The 16,423-nt window shown below is 33.6% G+C and overlaps 2 protein-coding genes across 4 annotated transcripts; one reads left to right on the top strand and one right to left on the bottom strand.

The window, feature by feature from the left end:
- Positions 1–6,478: 6,478 nt before the first annotated feature.
- LOC122313764 (CDP-diacylglycerol--serine O-phosphatidyltransferase 1-like) lies at positions 6,479–14,637 on the top strand. 3 transcript variants are annotated; one of them, XM_043128978.1, is made up of 13 exons: positions 6,479–6,858; positions 9,862–10,061; positions 10,993–11,058; positions 11,152–11,211; positions 11,290–11,380; positions 11,588–11,642; positions 11,797–11,876; positions 12,007–12,123; positions 12,275–12,359; positions 13,065–13,156; positions 13,540–13,793; positions 13,915–14,003; positions 14,157–14,637. In XM_043128978.1, exons 2-13 carry the CDS (start codon positions 9,895–9,897, stop codon positions 14,282–14,284), a joined length of 1,284 nt encoding a protein of 427 aa, XP_042984912.1. In that variant the 5' UTR covers positions 6,479–6,858; positions 9,862–9,894; the 3' UTR covers positions 14,285–14,637. The 3 variants fall into 3 exon arrangements, with proteins under 3 accessions (XP_042984912.1, XP_042984913.1, XP_042984914.1); XM_043128979.1 differs by having other exon boundaries at positions 6,518–6,621; XM_043128980.1 differs by lacking the exon at positions 6,479–6,858 and adding an exon at positions 8,974–9,266.
- Positions 14,638–15,432: 795 nt separating this feature from the next.
- LOC122313686 (dodecanoyl-[acyl-carrier-protein] hydrolase, chloroplastic-like) lies at positions 15,433–16,185 on the bottom strand. The gene is made up of 3 exons (XM_043128865.1): positions 16,030–16,185; positions 15,867–15,935; positions 15,433–15,777 (listed from the first exon to the last, which is right to left on the bottom strand). Exons 1-3 carry the CDS (start codon positions 16,183–16,185, stop codon positions 15,433–15,435), a joined length of 570 nt encoding a protein of 189 aa, XP_042984799.1.
- Between the last annotated feature and the right edge of the window lie 238 nt (positions 16,186–16,423).

Here is a 16,423-nt window from a genome sequence, read left to right as displayed (position 1 = left end):
TTGTTTCTAAAAACTCATTTTGTTCCAATAATAGTATGATTTTTGGGTCTAGGAACAAGTGTCCAAACATCATTTCTTTCAAATTGATTCAACTCTTCTTGCATAGTTAGAATCCAAGATTCATCAAGAAGTGCGTCATCAATATTTTTGAGTTCAATTTGAGATAGGAAAGCAGTATGATTGCAAATATTTCTAAGAGATGATCAAGTACTTACACCTTGTGAAGGTTCTCCCAAAATTTGTTCCACTGGATGATCTTTCACAAATTTCCACTATTTGGTTGCATCTTGTATTAAATTTTGATGATCTTTCCTGATGGCTCCATGTTGAACTTCATCTATTGTTTTCTCTTTGTTGAGATTGAGATTTTCCGTATTATTTATACTTCCTATTTCTCCATCAATAGATTTATTGGAGAGTGAAGAATTAGATTCATCAAATACTACATGCATAGATTCTTGTACAGTCAAAGTCTTTTTATTGAATACTCTATAAGCTTTACTATTAGTAGAATACCCGAAAAAGATACCTTCATCAGATTTTGTATCAAATTTGCATAAATTATCCATGTCATTCAAAATAAAACATTTGCATCCAAATACATTGAAAGTAATCAATGTTGGGATTTTTCTCATTCCAAAGCTCATAGGGAGTTTTATCTAACTTAGACCTTAGCATAACTCTATTTATAACATAACATGCAGTACGTACCGCTTCGGCCCAAAAATAACTAGGCAAGTTGTTCTCATTGAGCATTGTTCTTGCCATCTCTTGAATAGATCTATTTTTCCTCTCTACTACCCCATTTTGTTGAGGAGTTCGAGGAGCAGAAAAATTATGCACAAAATCGTTTTCATCATAAAATGTTTCAATATTTTTATTAACAAACTCTTTTCCCCTATCACTTCGGATACTTGAAATAGTATAACCCTTTTCATTTTGAATTCTCTTGCATAACTTGGTAAAAGCATTATGTGCCTCATCTTTATGAGCAAGAAAGATGACCTAAGTATATCTAGAGAAATCATCAACAATAACAAATGCATAATATTTTCCTCCTAGATTTGCAACTCTATTTGGTCCAAAAAGATCCCTGTGTATCAGTTGCAATGGTCTAGTAGTGGAAATATGTTTCTTAGTTTTAAAAGAAGTTTTTGTTTGTTTACCAAATTGACATGCATCACAAATTTTGTCTTTAAAAAAATATGTTTTTGGTAAACCTCTCACAAGATCATTTTTTGAAAGTTTGGAGATAAGTTCCATGTTGGCATGACCTAATCTTCTATGCCATAACCAATTAGTTTCATTTTGAGCTGAAAAGCAAATAGCATCTTGTGAGATAATTTCTTCAAAATCAATTATATAAACATTATTGTTTTTAAAAGTAATAAAACAAATATTACAATCATGATCATTCAAAATAATGCACTTATCCATTTTGAAAGTAACTGTAAATCCTTTATCACATAATTGACTTATGCTCAAAAGATTATGTTTTATACCTTCAACAAGTAGAACATATTCAATTATGAGAGAAGATTCATTACCAATTTTACCTATTCCCACGATCTTCCCTTTCGAGTTGTCTCCAAATGTCACGTGTCCTTCTTCTTTAGATCTAAGATCAAAGAACTTAGTCTTGTCTACTGTCATGTGTCTTGAACATCCACTATCTAAAAACCATTTGTTTTTGCTTGTGGAAGACTTCATGCATACCTCAATGTCATCTTTAGCCATAAGACAAAGATTTGCTGATTCTCCATTATTTGCTTCACTATCTGAACTACTTGAATCATCATCCCATGTAGCTTTCATTGTTTTCTTGCCGTTGTTTCGATCTTTCTTTAGCAGAGGACAATCTGGTTTGATATGACCAGGTTTATTGCATTTATAATAAATTAAAGTGTCATTTTTACCTGAATTTTTCTTGGAAAACTTTTTGAAAGATTTCCTTGGAGGAGTTCTATTTTTCTTCAAAAACCTCTGAATTCTTCTTGTTATCATCGTAACTTCTTCATCTTTATCTTTATTTTCCTCATCTTCATCACTTTCACTTTCATGAGGAACAGCTTTAAGTGCTAAGCTCTTCTTTGACTTTTCTTCTTCTTCTCCTCTTTTCAATGTGTACTCATGGGTGATAAGTGACCCGATGAGTTCATTGACTTCGAGCTTCTTGAGGTCTCTAGCTTCAAGAATCGCTGTCACTTTTGATTCCCAACGTTTTGGTAGAGAGTTGAGAATTTTTCTTACTATCTCCACCTTGGAATAAATTTTGTCCAAAGCTGTCAAGTTGTTTATGATGTTAGTAAAACGAGTGTGCATACTAGAAATAGATTCATCATCATTCATCTTAAACATTTCGTATTCATGAGTAAGAATATAAATTTTTGATTCCTTGACTTGCGAAGTTCCTTCATAAGTAACTTCCAAGTTATCCCAAATTTCTTTTGCCGTAGCACAAGTCATTATTCTATTAAACTCATTTCCATTGAGAGCATTAAATAATAAATTTATAACAGTTAAACTCAAAGTATAAAGTCTATCGTCTTCACGATCAAACTCTTCTTCTTCCTTTTTGACCTCTACTCCATCAACCACTTTTGTTGGAATATAAGGTCCATTTACAATACATTTCCAGATTTCTCGACCTTGAGCCTGAAGGAATATTTTCATTCTAACTTTCCAGAATGAGTAATTATCTCCACAAAAGAGTGGAGGCCGACTGCTAAATTGACCTTCACCAAACGAAACTGAAATGTTAGCCATAAGATCTTAACTCAAAAGATAATTAGTCTTATAATAGAGCTCTTAGCTCTGATACCAATTGTTGCCCAGATGACTAACACAAGAGGGGGGTGAATTGAGTTGTATTAAAAAAATAACAATTATAAATCAAATATATAATATAAAATATAAACAAAATATGAAATAACAATAAATATAAAGAGTAAGGGTAAAAGAGAAGCAAATTCAATATGTTAACGAGGTTCGGCCCCACTGCCTACGTCCTCGCCTCAAGCTACCCCTTGAGGATTCCCAAATTCACTATTCAACCTCCTTCAGGTGGAGATAGAAACCTATTACACCTTTGAACAACACCGCTACAAAGGATCCGTGTAAAACACCCTCTACACTTGCAATCATCTTACACGTGGTGATTCAACTATTTCTCGTGTAGAATACTTTCTACACACACAAGGGTTATACACATCCTTTTTCTGATACAAGAGCTGATAGTGGGTAGGTTATCAGAAAACACTCCTCAATGAGTGAAATAAGAACAATACAGCGTAAACTATATCTCTCAAAATGAACAAGGATTAAGGCTCAATGCTTAGAGAAGAGAGAATGAAAGTTTTGAATGAATGTTGTATGCTCTTGGTGTTGTAAATGTGAAGCTCTCAAATGATCTATTTATAGGCATATGAGACTTCATATTCAAATTTAAAAAGATTCACATGTCAAAGACAACATCATTCACTTTTTCAAAAAATTCAAATAAAAGGTTATTCTTTTTCAATTGTCAAAGACGACATTCATTTTTTTTTCAAAAAAATCAAACCTAATCTTTTACTTTTGGCATATGACAAAATGAGCACACTTTACTTTTCAAATTTTTCAAATAAAATCATCTACCTTTTATATAAGTCTAAAAAAGCATCAATCACTTTTGAAAATATTCAAATAAAATATGCACATGTGAAAGATGACAATCAATCATCTTTCAAAATTTTCAAATTTAATTTTCAAAAATATTCATGCACATGTGGAAAATGTATTTTAATGCTTTATGATAAAATATTAATTTTGAGTATTAATCCTAATTTCGAATTTTAAGATATTTACAACATTACTCTATGACTTTAATGTGAACTTGTTTCCTTCTTGCTCATGCTTGGTTCTTTGATGTGCTTGATTCTATTGTGTGAACAACTTGAGCTTGAAACTCCTTTATTCTTTGAATTCATTTGTTATCATCAAAATTCATGTGTAAATTTATAATCACATGAAACTTGAAACCTTAGGTTCAACATATTTGATGTTAGTTTCAAAGATATGAAATTTTATGCAAAGAGATATTCAAATAAACCGAAGTGTGGATGTTCTTGGCTAAATTTATGTTTTGGTTAATTTTTAACCATGTGATCTTGAATTAGAAGCTTATATATGTTTTAGGACATCTTTTTAAACCATGTGATGGTTTGGTTTGAAGATCACATATTTATAAGTCATAGATCAAAATGTTGATCAAAACAAGTTGAAACAAAAATCAATAGAAATAGCATATGAGAATTTCGGTCCTATGGAGTTTTAATAGTTGTGATTAGTTTTAAATTTTTCTAAATTGATATTTGAGTTGAGGATAAAATTTATATCAGGCATGTAAATTTTGGTGACTTTTGGAATTAGTATGCAAAATCCTTAAGTTATGGGTAAAACGGTCATTTTCCTACATGTAGAGAGTAAAATAGAAATTTTACTCTTTAAGTTAGTATTTTCCATATTTCAAGTTATTAGTGATTTAGTGCTAACTTTTAGAATCACTAATTACAGTTCCTCGTGATCGCGCTTGAGGTTTTATAAGAAATGCGGAGATCGAGGTAAGTTAGCTTTTAACTTACTAGCAGTCTACTGTGTATGTGTGCTAAGTAAAAGAACTACAGTGTATGTATGTATGTTATCATATATGTCATGCCATGCCAAGTTATCACGTAATTGTCTATTATACAAAATTTATTCTGTCATCAATTTTTATATGTTACATAATATATTCTGTCATGTATTACTGTACATTACAAGTATGTCATGTTAAATATGTTGTCTATTATATGTTATGCCATGTTACGAAATGTTTCTATCTCAAGTTGGTCATGTATTTCAAATTATGTTCAAGTCACGTTATGTTACGTTAGGGCTTCAGTCATTTCGTATTCCAGTCACGTTTCATCTTGAGTACATTCAGTTTCGTGGGGTCCACAACATCTGTGGCACACGAAGTATGGGGTCACAGCAATTGTGACGCATACACTACATGAGATACAACAATTGTGATGTGTAAAATACATGGGGCCATAACAACTGTGGAGTATGTATTTACACGTAGAGTACATGGGGCCACAACAACTGTGGAGTATGTATTTAACTGCATTGTGATGTGTAGAATACATGGGGCCACAACAACTGTGAAGTATGTATTTACACGTAGAATATATGGGACCACAACAACTGTGGAGTATGTATTTTTCATGTTAAGTTAAGTTTCAGAACAAGTTCATGATAAGTCAAGTTTCATATCACGTTCATGTTAAGTCAAGTTTCAGAACAAGTTCATGATAAGTCAAGTTTCATATCATGTTCATGTCAAGTCAAGTTCAGTTCACGTTTCAATTTAAGTTATGTCAATTTTACTATATTGTACGTCAAGTTATGCTTCAATTACTTATGAATTTGATTATGCATTCATGCTTTTACTGTCATCCATGCATCATTAGTCTGTGTGGAAGTTTGTTTGTTAACTTACTGAGATTTGATTACAAATCTCACTTTGGTAGTCCCAACTACCATTCCCCCCGAATGGTAGACCTTGTTACAGGACCTGAAAGAAAATCAGGAGCTGATCAACTAGACAAAGTTGACTAAGCGACGATGCGACGTCAATGTTAATATAGTAGTTAACGTAAATTACTACTTGTACTATGGAGTTGCATCTCCAGTACTTTTTGGATCATAAGCATTTTGAACTAGTGTTGTGATCTTAGTTGTTCAATGGGTCTTTATATATGAAGTATGTTTTAAGCATTCGGGATATTTTCAGTTTGGTGCATAGTATTGCTAAAGAAAAAATTTATCCGCTGTGAATATTGCATAATGTTAGATGCATGTTAGAAATATTACATCTTATATGTCATGAATGGGGGCATGTAACCTTGTGTTGCATGTCTCGACGCTTCAAATGTCCGTCCGATCTCAAACAGAATTTGGAGGCGTCACATTATACACTATAGTGATATATAATAATATATAATATAATGATATATTATAATATATTATAATATATAATGATATAGTATTAGTATAACTATTAATATAATAGACTATATATATTTATTTATATAGCATTTTAAAATTTAAAATTATATTAATGAGTAATTAATCATATAATATAAAATTATTTTATATATTAAAATTATATATAAAATTTATATAATATTATATAATATAAAAAATTAAAATATTATATAAATCCATCCTATTCGGTATTTAAAAAAATAAAACTGAAACGAGACCGATTTTAAGTTTTTAACTGATTTAAAAAATAAATAAAAATAGAACCGATACGATATTGCTCCAAACTCATTATCAGATCAAATCCACCCATTTAACCCGATTTACGGTGTCACCTACCCGGCGACTTGCAAGGTTCCCAATAAGATGGGGGTAATATAGGGAGAAGGAAGGGAGCATGCTCTGTTTTTCGACCGTCATACTTTTTATCTGTCTTATTATTTTATTGTATTTTCACCAATGACTCTGATTCATCATTATAATGATCATCATAATCAAAATCCCTCGTTACCTTTTCGCCGCTGTTGCAGAGATTCTCTCTCTCTCAGATACACTGTGAGTCTTTCCTCCTCTTTCTTTTTCGCCACTGACACAAAAAGTCTATTATTAGTTCTTCTTCCCCCTATCATGGTATCCTCCTCCTCCTTTTGCCTCTCCGATTTCGAGAACTCCCTCCCTCGTTTTTCAACTACTCCTCTCTCCCTCCCTGCTTTCTACCTGATCCGACGGCCATCATCGCCTTCTTCTCCAATCTCACGCCTGGGGTCGGGGATTCCTCACCAGCTTTTCTACGTAAGTAACTCCCCTTACCCACCCCCCCGCTTTTTTCGGCTCACTGTTTTCTCTGTAGCACTCTCTTCTCCTCCCCCTTTCTTCTTAATCATTTTTCCTTTATCTCTCTCTGTCTCTCAGTTCTTATATATAGATGTATGTATACACACATATATGTATAGATGTATATACAAACCCACTTGTGTACGTATCTTTATCGTATTAAACATGATGCTTTAATAGTTCCGAGCCTTCATTTCCAGTCTTTATTCGTAATTGCTATATATATATATTTGTATATTTAAATGCTTGTAATTGTGTTTTCATTTGCTTTTTCTTATTTCCATGCAAATCATTCATTAGGATTGATTTTAAATAAATTTGTTTTTTTTTTTTCAATTTTATTAGGACAATATTTGAGATGTGTATTTTGCTTTATTGTTTTCCTTTTGAATTTATAATGCTTGTTTCAGATCATATGCAATGATTCGATTCTTTGATTTATATGATATCCAAATTTCAGCATTGATGGGGATCACACAATTTTTTTGTTAGAGTTGTAAAGCGCCTCACGTTGTTCTTGATGGGGATCTGCGTGGGGTATACCAGAGATAGCGAAGTTCAAAACAGTTACTTTCTTTTCCGAGTTTATAAAACTTTAAACAGTCTTTTTACCTTTTTCCTCATGAACAGTGTTTTTACTTGATTATATTAAAATACTATTTTGAGCACGTCCCTTCAGTCTGTTAAATTAATTAGATATTTTATGTTTTTGTTGTTAATTAACAGCCCAGCTCTTTTTTTTCTTTTTTTTTTTTTTTTCATTTTCTAAAGATTTTTCCTATTGACTCTTATATTGTCATTCTCTTTTAGTATAATGAAATAAGTTGTAATTCTCTTTAATTTATTCAATGATTTCCGTAGCGTATTTATTTTATGGTTAATACTGATATATTAAGTTTACAAATTTTACTGTTCTGATATTGATTAATTTGACTTTTAAGCTGGAGTAAATATGTGGTCTACTTGGAGGTTTGAGTACGTTTAATTCCACCTTCAATCAAGTTTTAATGAAGATGGTTGAAATGTTGTCTGAAGGTGGCTACTAGAAGTTAATTATTTACTGCCCATTTCGATAGGTTCAAAAATTCCGCCAAATTAACTTACCCTAACATTTGGATCAGATAGGATCTAAATTGATATCTTTAGCAAAACGTGGATTGGTTGTTGTTATCGTTATCGTTATCGTTATCATTATGAATATCATTATCATTATCATTATTATTATTATTATTATTATTATTATTATGATTTATCGATCTCGTAGGGAATAATTTATTTCTTTATCTTTGTGGTGCAAATCGTCTTAGAGTTGGGATCCTTCTTCTTTCTTTTTGTTTTTTTGAAATATTTTACTGTCCTTAGATGACAGAAGTAATTATTATGAGCTAGCTTACATTTCTTATAATAAATAAATAAATAAACGGAAGTAAGGTTGCGTTTTGTATTGAGTTTTGTGAAAGTAGGTAGATCAAGCTTAGTTAATGTGTTATAGGTTTCTATTTTTTGCTTAGAAAAAGGTAGTTGCGTGTAGATCAATGACATGAGAAGTTGTTTGGATAAAATTTTTATGAGGTGCTTTTTTTTTATTAAATTTTTGTAATAGCTATTTTTTATCTTTTATTTGTTTTCCCACATAAAACTGGGTATGCAATGCTTATATGAATTTGTTTTTAGAAATAGAAATTTTTTGACGTCTAAAAGATATTTAAATTAAATTAAAGAAAATTTTAAAAAAGATATGTTTAGATTAAACATATGAAAGTTACCATATGCATCCATCTCTTTCAGTATTGCGGGATCGAATTGCTTCTCTCGGGTAATGATGAAATGAATTTATCAATTATAGTGGGGCCACGGAAGCTGTTGACCAACCTCATTGCATTGTGTGGCTTTTGCAGTTTTGATCAGATCTATGTGAACTTTTTTCAATTTCAAAATTTTTTGCTATCATTATCTTTAATGGCTCCTTTTATGATGGATTTATACACAAAATTATATATATATATATATATATATATATATATAAATGACATCTAGCATGCATTTATAACTCGAGTGATATTTCTTGTTTGTTATGTATTTGACTATTGATGTTGAGTAAATATTGTTAGTCATTCACTTCATAGTATAAAGCTTAATATTAAAGTTTTATATATGCTTTACCTTAATTTTCTGTTAATGTTCTGGTAATCTTAGATTTGTATGAATTTCTGCGGCATGGTGTTCATGAGATTCTTCTTGGATTGTTTGGATCATTTATATATGTAAGGAACTCCAGGCGAGCAATTTGATCTTCTGACCTTATTGAAAGGCCAGCTGTTGCATACTCGAAGTACTCGGCAAGTTGCCTTTTATCTAAAATTCCGGTATAGTCTAGTTGAATGACTTATAAGGTTTTCTGATATGTACCTCATGTTTTATTGCTTAGATATATATATATATATATATATCTATCTGCGATCCACTGCACGTCATGGCAGTAATGGGACGTTCAATATTGCATGGTGAACTGGCCTTTCTGGCTTTGCTTTTTGTTTTCATTTATTTTTATTTTTCACTTTTGGGTTTGGACATTCAACCACATACTACGATGGCAACACTTCTATAGATCGATAAAGAGTCTTTCATTTTAATCTGGTTTGGTGTTGATCAGGCTGACTTAACATCGAGTTATTTATGGTTTAGTGATAGATATATAGTATATTTGTGTGTGTGTGTGGTTTCTTGAATAACCTGTGTATCCATGATATAAATATCTCATTATTGTAGAGTAGTTGTAGGCTATATGCTCACATACATGTACTGGCATTATATTTATTAGATTTATATTAGCTTTTATCGTCTCTTTTATTTGTTTTTTTATTTTTATTTATCAAGGATTACTGGCAAGTTCGGAATTTATTAATTTCTTGCCTCGAATACCCGCCTTATTTTCTTTTCTTTTTTATGGTTTGTGGGCAGTAAGTAAGTTGCATCTGTTCGTTGAACATATATATGGAGCCTAACGGGCATATGAGACTAAGGAGAAAGGATCATCATACACAGGAAAATGGCGGTGGGATCAGTCTATTGAGTATTGGTGAAGAATTTGATCCATGGACTGCATGGGCATACAAACCTCGTACTGTGTCCTTCCTACTTATTGGTGCCTGTTTTCTTATGTGAGTGCTCCACTCAACAAGGGTTTCTCGTCTATAATGTTCTGACTCATTTTCCAAAGTATCGATCAATCATTTTCCAGTTAATTCTGTGGTTCAATAATTATATATTCCCTTTTTATGATAAGTATATGCTGGTTATCGTGGATCCCTTTATATTGTGAGCCTAATTTTTTCACTATTACCGTTAGTAGCCAGTACCAGATAGATCTTACTGTGATAGATCTTGCTGCTCTGATTGTCGTAGCTTATCTAATCATGAGTTCCATTTACACTGGGAGATGCATCAATGCTGGTTGGTGTCTCTAATATTTCAGAATAGGACTCGCATGAATAGGTTTGTGGAAATATTGAACATGCTTTTTTCCTTGTTAGAAGAGAAATTCTAGGCTTTTTATTCTCTGTTTCGGCTTGTCTAATGCAATACTTCTAGCCGAAATAAGCCTTCGATCTTCTCTCCCTTCAATTTAATATATTTACCAGTGAATGAGATAAGACTTTAGCATCCCTAGTGTTACAAATTGGACTCTTTATCGCTCCATATATACTTTTGACAAGGAGAGAAGCAAAGAACGATCTCCAGCCCCTCGTTTGTGAGCTTTTGCATCCATCTTAATGGATTTATTTTTTAGAGTAGTCTGTGTTTTGATTAAGCGGTTTTTGTGCTTTCTTCTTATACGTCTTTCGCCTGTGGGTTCTAATAAAACAGCAGAGATCAGAAATGGTTCTCGGTCTAATTTTCCTACAAGCAGAGGGTTGGTTTTCATTAAAAAGTAGCATGCCTTGGGGTGTGCTTTTTTGTTGCTGCTGCACTTTCAACACAATGCAGTGTTTGTATCATATGTAACATCTTCGTTGTGGATCTTTGATTGGACGCAATCTAACTGTTATTGTTTCTTTTTGTTTGAATGCTTGTTTGATATTGTACAAACAGTTGGGCAAGCGGAGCCCTTGATCCTGAAGGTGGTGCACTTGGTGATCTTGTTACGTCTGTGAAAAGGTTTGTGTTGTACGTATTTCTTAATTTAGGGAAGTCTATATAAAATTTTCTTTCTTTTGCAATTAAGATTTCCAAATGATTTGTACTTTGTAGGGGTGTATGGGCTATGATTGCAGTTTTTCTTGCTTACTGCTTGCTACAAGCTCCTTCTACGTAAGTTAATTCAGACTTCGATCTGCTATCTTGTTTATTAATGAACCTGTCACATGACAGTCAGAATCCTTATTACAGGGTCCTAATAAGGCCACATCCTGCAATTTGGCGCCTAGTACATGGAATGGCTGTTGTGTACCTTGTCGCCCTCACATTTTTGCTTTTTCAGGTTGATTTCTTTTCTGAACCAAGCTTTTCTTATAGTTTGTGTAAAACGAACCTGATTTAACCATGTGCATATATATGTTACGAGGTCAAATTATTGGGGGCATTCTTGATATGCAAACTCAGTCTGTTTTTTTTTCCTTCTCCCTCGGTCAATTTCCTACTTAATGAGTGGCCACTGATGTTAAATCTTCACCTTCTCACTTTCCAGAAGCGTGATGATTCTCGGCAATTTATGAAGTTTCTCCATCCTGATCTCGGTGTTGGTAATCCACAGCTTTTCAACTTTTAATTTTGATAGTCATTAGGAGGATTTGCTGACCATTGGATTTGTGATGTATTGTGATATTTCCGAAGTATTTAACAAATCTTTTTTGGTTGTTTTAGTAACTCTAATTTTATTTGCATGACTTCATGCAGAACTTCCAGAAAGATCATATGGTGCTGACTGCCGCATATATGTACCTGAGAATCCCACAAGCAGGTTTAAAAATGTTTATGTATGATTTCTTCTTTCACCGTATCTTAAGTCTAGTTGATTCCCCTAAATCTTTTTTTGTTGTTGCCGTACATCGGTATAATATCACGGTGCTGCAGGATTCTGATTTCTTTTTTCTTGACCTTTTTTAGGAAACACTTTTCGATGAATTTGTGCTAGCTCATATTATTGGATGGTGGGGTAAAGCTATATTGATTCGTAACCAGCCCCTTCTGTGGGCGTTATCAATAGGATTTGAGATGATGGAGGTTTGTTCCTTTATCTGTGACATGCCACTCTTGTGGTTCGCATTTTCGGTTTGGATTCATTGTCTGAATTTATGTGCCTGAAGTTTAATTATCCTTGTATGCTCAAGCTGGCTATTTGATTATAGTCTTATTTTTCTGTTGGAATTTTCAGTTTACATTCCGCCACATGTTGCCAAATTTCAACGAGTGCTGGTGGGACAGCATAATTCTTGACGTTTTGATCTGCAATTGGTTTGGTGAGATTCTCAACCATTTTTTCTACCCTGGTTTATTATCGCTTTGGTTGGTGTACCTTTAAAGAATGATATCTTTGATGATGTGATTTTAAGTCATTTTGTCTTAAATACTCGCCTCTAGTTTTTCTTATTTATAAACTAGTTTTCCATTAATGAATACATGAATTTTTGCGATGTCACGATGCCCCTAAATAGTTATGAAAACAGCAGGGTCAAGCCACTTGTAATCTTTTTGCTATCTTGGATGTATGGTTCTGTTTAAAGGAGCTAGTAAAAAGTATAAATATTTAGTTCTTTAAGAATTTGAGACCATGATTATGAACCTTATAATATGTTGTATATCAACCCTGTGAAACTCTTTCTGCCATATTCCCTGTCTTTTTCCCTTCCAACCCATTTCTAGTTGAGCTTACCTTCTGAAATTCTAACTAAAAAATTTGAATATATCCCTCATATCACATTTACTTCTCTAATTTTGCACTTAGTTTGTCATGGCTTTCATTGTTACCTAAATTACCTATTACTTGGATCAACAATGCTACAAAGTGGAGCACGAGCCATGATATAGCAAGATTGATGGAGCAAGTCTTTCATTTTTGACAACTTAAATTTTCTTTTTAAAAAATCTTTTATATCTAGATTGGCATTTTTCGGAAATAACTCCATTATGACAAGCTCTGTTTGGTTTACACTGCCCTACTGCAGGCATCTGGGCAGGGATGCATACCGTCAGGTACTTCGATGGAAAAACATACAACTGGGTTGGCCTAAGCCGTCAGCCTAATATAATTGAAAAAGTATGTTTAAGAACTATATTTCATCTTACTTCTGTTGTTTGCATACTCATTATAATAACTCATTATTGATAGCTACAAACTTTTCTTTCCTTATGGAAAGAGATTCTAATGAGACATTGGGTAGTTGTATCTAAATTTCTGGAGAGATTAAACTGATTCTGATGCTTGATATTACACATTAGATTTCTGCGACAAAGATTGTGTATAGGTTGATCTTGTGGTGGGTAATTGCAATGCCAATGATTCGTGAATACAATTCCGGACAGATTAAACTGATTCTGATGCTTGATATTACACATTAGATCTTCCATGTTCTTTCTCAGTATATATTCTTGTTTTCTACTAGTTTTGTTTATAGACGTGTGTCCTTCACTTTTTTTCAGTTCAAGCGAACATTAGGACAGTTTACCCCAGCACAGTGGGACAAAGATGAGTGGCACCCTCTGCTTGGTCCATGGCGGTTCATTCAAGTTCTCAGTCTTTGCGTTGTGTTTTTGACTGTGGAGTTGAACACATTCTTTTTGAAGTTTTGTCTTTGGATTCCTCCGCGAAACCCGGTGATTGTGTATAGGTTGATCTTGTGGTGGGTAATTGCAATACCAACGATTCGTGAATACAATTCATATCTTCAAGACCGGTACAGATACTCTCTCTGCCGCAGCATATTTACATGAAAAAAATGCTATATTTTAAAAGAATATATTTACTAAGAAAGAATTTTCATTTATTCCTGATTAATTACCATGTCTTTTTTCCAGAAAACCGGTGAAAAAAGTTGGAGCATTTTGTTGGCTCTCACTTGCTATCTGCATTGTTGAGCTTCTCATTTGCATCAAGTTTGGTCATGGTATGTTAGTCTAGATCAATCATCTTGAAGCAGTTATAAGTTTTTGGCTGTTTATTGTTAACCAACCAAGTTTTTAACATTGGTGATACGCACATTTAACTATTCTCATTATTGATTATTGATTTTAATTACCTTTTTCTCGACTTCCATCAGGATTATATCCTAATCCAATGCCTTCGTGGTTGGCCATTTTCTGGATGTCTGTTGGAGGGGCCCTCCTCATGTTTCTCCTAGTTTGGTCTTGGCAACTGCATCAGAGTTTAGGTAGAAAGAGGCGATGATATTGCTATTGAGATACATCATTCTTTGATGCTTCCTTTCTTTGAGGATATGCATCCATTTCTGTAAATATCCAACACCTTCACATCTGTAAATGCCATCTCTAAGGTTAGAGGATCACATGTTTGAGAAGAGAGAAATTTTTCTTACATTATAGGTACTGGGAAATGCTTCTAATCCAAGGCTCCTGAGTGGTTTGCTGCTGTAACAAACTCCTTTTTTTTTTTTCTTTTTTTTGTTGTTGAGCCTTTATGGACATCCCAAGTTTTCGTGTTGTAGTTCAGTTTTTTTGGATAATTTTGTTGTGACATCTGCAAATGGATTAATTTTTTATTCATCCAGAGCATTTTTGTCATCTGCAATTGGATAATGTAGAAAAAGTGAACGGGCCTAGGCTCCAGTCATCTAATCGAGGGGTTATTCTCTTAGCAGACCCTTGTCCTTTTCATTTCTTCCAGAAATTAGGTACCATATGTGAAATGAAAGGAACTAAACAGAATAATGTGGGCAGCTTAGCCTGGAAGAAAAGAGAGAGGAGAGCTGGTTGGATTCCCCTCTCAATCCTCCCATTTATATAAGTTTGCTTCTTGATGACATTATAAATTTTGAGTCGGATGGATTGGATTCTATGTCAAGGAGGCTCGTTGAAGGAAAATGATCCGATTTGAATGTATGAAGAAGAGATAAATGTTTGACCGAAGTAGAATTATAAAATGAAAGCTTATAAACTAACATGACATGATGTGATGCGTCAGATTTACTTTACACTAAAAATGAGTTTTATAATCTGATGTATCACTTCAAATTAAGTAGGTTTATAAAGTTGATTTTGTAATTTTTTTTTCAAATAATGTCAACCTAAGATCTTTACAATAATCACCACACAACTTATATCACTTATTTCACTCAGCTCGATCTGTGATTTTAATTACTCTGGTGGCACCCTTGAATTACTCTGCATCAAACTTCGGGCACGATTAATAGGATCTTCATTCAGCTTCCCCCAAAGCATATTCATGCATAGAAAGAAATCTCTGGGACACTTGGAATCTGCACACTACTTGATAAGATCTTTTTGAGCTGAGATATTTGAATTTATGTTCACAGGGGATAAGTTTCTTAAACCCTTTCAATTGCCTAGTTTATTTTACTAAGTGGAGAAAGGCATGGTACTGGACATCTTTCTCTTCCATGTGGTTCTACCTCTGACAATCTCTTTACTTCCTCTCTCACCTTGAGTTTGCAGAAGGTGTGTATACCTTAATGGTGCCTTTTCATAGGAGCCCAGGAGTCCACCACCTTCAAGAATTTCTGATACAAGTGAAAACCCATTGAGCAGACTAATATCATTGTTTTGTTTCAATCCATCTTTCAGAATTCCATCTTCGTCTGGATGGCAAAGTGATTGAACTATGTCAGAACTCCCGCACTCTCTTCTATATTCTAGTATGATACTGCATAGTTGGTGAGACTCCAAAATCTCATCTAGGATGGTCTGTGGAAAAAGAAATGAAGTAACTCAAAAGAGTTAAGAAATGGGTAAAAAATGATAGGCCGAAGATTGACTGCAGATTGGTGCTTTACCTCAAGCATCCATCTTAGGTACTTCACATTGTTTACATGTTGGTTCATATCCAAATCGCTTCTCTTGGGCTACCAATTGGAAAAATTGCAATAGTCAGCGTATGCTTCTTTTTTAGCTGTTGGAATGAGTAGAATGAGGCACTGAAGCTGTGTTGTCTTTTACCTTCAAATTGGAGTTCATATATTTTGCTTTACTTTCCAACTTAATGATTTTCTCGGAAGAATCTTCCTTGATTGCTTGGTTATCTATGAACCAGGGTGAGATCTCATCCCTCACCTCTTCTGGCATTTTGGAGAGGCGCCTTGTTTGCTGGTTCATCATCACCCAAGTGTTGTTTCATGTTTTTAAGGTAAGCATATGTGGGAGAGGAGCAGACTCCAATCAGTCACTCTTTGGATGAAGGCATTACCTGGTGGCACATGCAAAAACATGACCTGTGGCTTGACTTTGGACTAGCCAATCTCGCCGCATTCTGTTTTTCCCTGATGCTCCAACCCATGTGTCAATCAATCTCCATTACCTCTCCCCTGTATGCAAAGAAGTGCCAATGAATAAG

Source organism: Carya illinoinensis, chromosome 6, assembly GCF_018687715.1.
Source record: "Carya illinoinensis cultivar Pawnee chromosome 6, C.illinoinensisPawnee_v1, whole genome shotgun sequence".
NCBI lineage: Eukaryota > Viridiplantae > Streptophyta > Magnoliopsida > Fagales > Juglandaceae > Carya > Carya illinoinensis.
The sequence above is the reverse complement of the archived record's forward strand: the minus strand, read 5'-3'. Positions and strand labels throughout refer to the sequence as shown.

Bases quoted from the DNA above. Each gene is read 5' to 3' on its own strand.
- LOC122313764 (XM_043128978.1), top strand. From the start codon at position 9,895: ATGGAGCCTAACGGGCATATGAGACTAAGGAGAAAGGATCATCATACA. The intron at 11,059-11,151 runs GTTTGTGTTGTA...TGTACTTTGTAG, and splicing joins CTTGTTACGTCTGTGAAAAG to GGGTGTATGGGCTATGATTG. The intron at 11,877-12,006 runs GTATGATTTCTT...GACCTTTTTTAG, and splicing joins GCAGGTTTAAAAATGTTTAT to GAAACACTTTTCGATGAATT.
- LOC122313686 (XM_043128865.1), bottom strand. From the start codon at position 16,185: ATGAACCAGCAAACAAGGCGCCTCTCCAAAATGCCAGAAGAGGTGAGG. The intron at 15,936-16,029 runs GTAAAAGACAAC...TCCAATTGGTAG, and splicing joins ATATGAACTCCAATTTGAAG to CCCAAGAGAAGCGATTTGGA. The intron at 15,778-15,866 runs GTAAAGCACCAA...CTTTTTCCACAG, and splicing joins ACCTAAGATGGATGCTTGAG to ACCATCCTAGATGAGATTTT.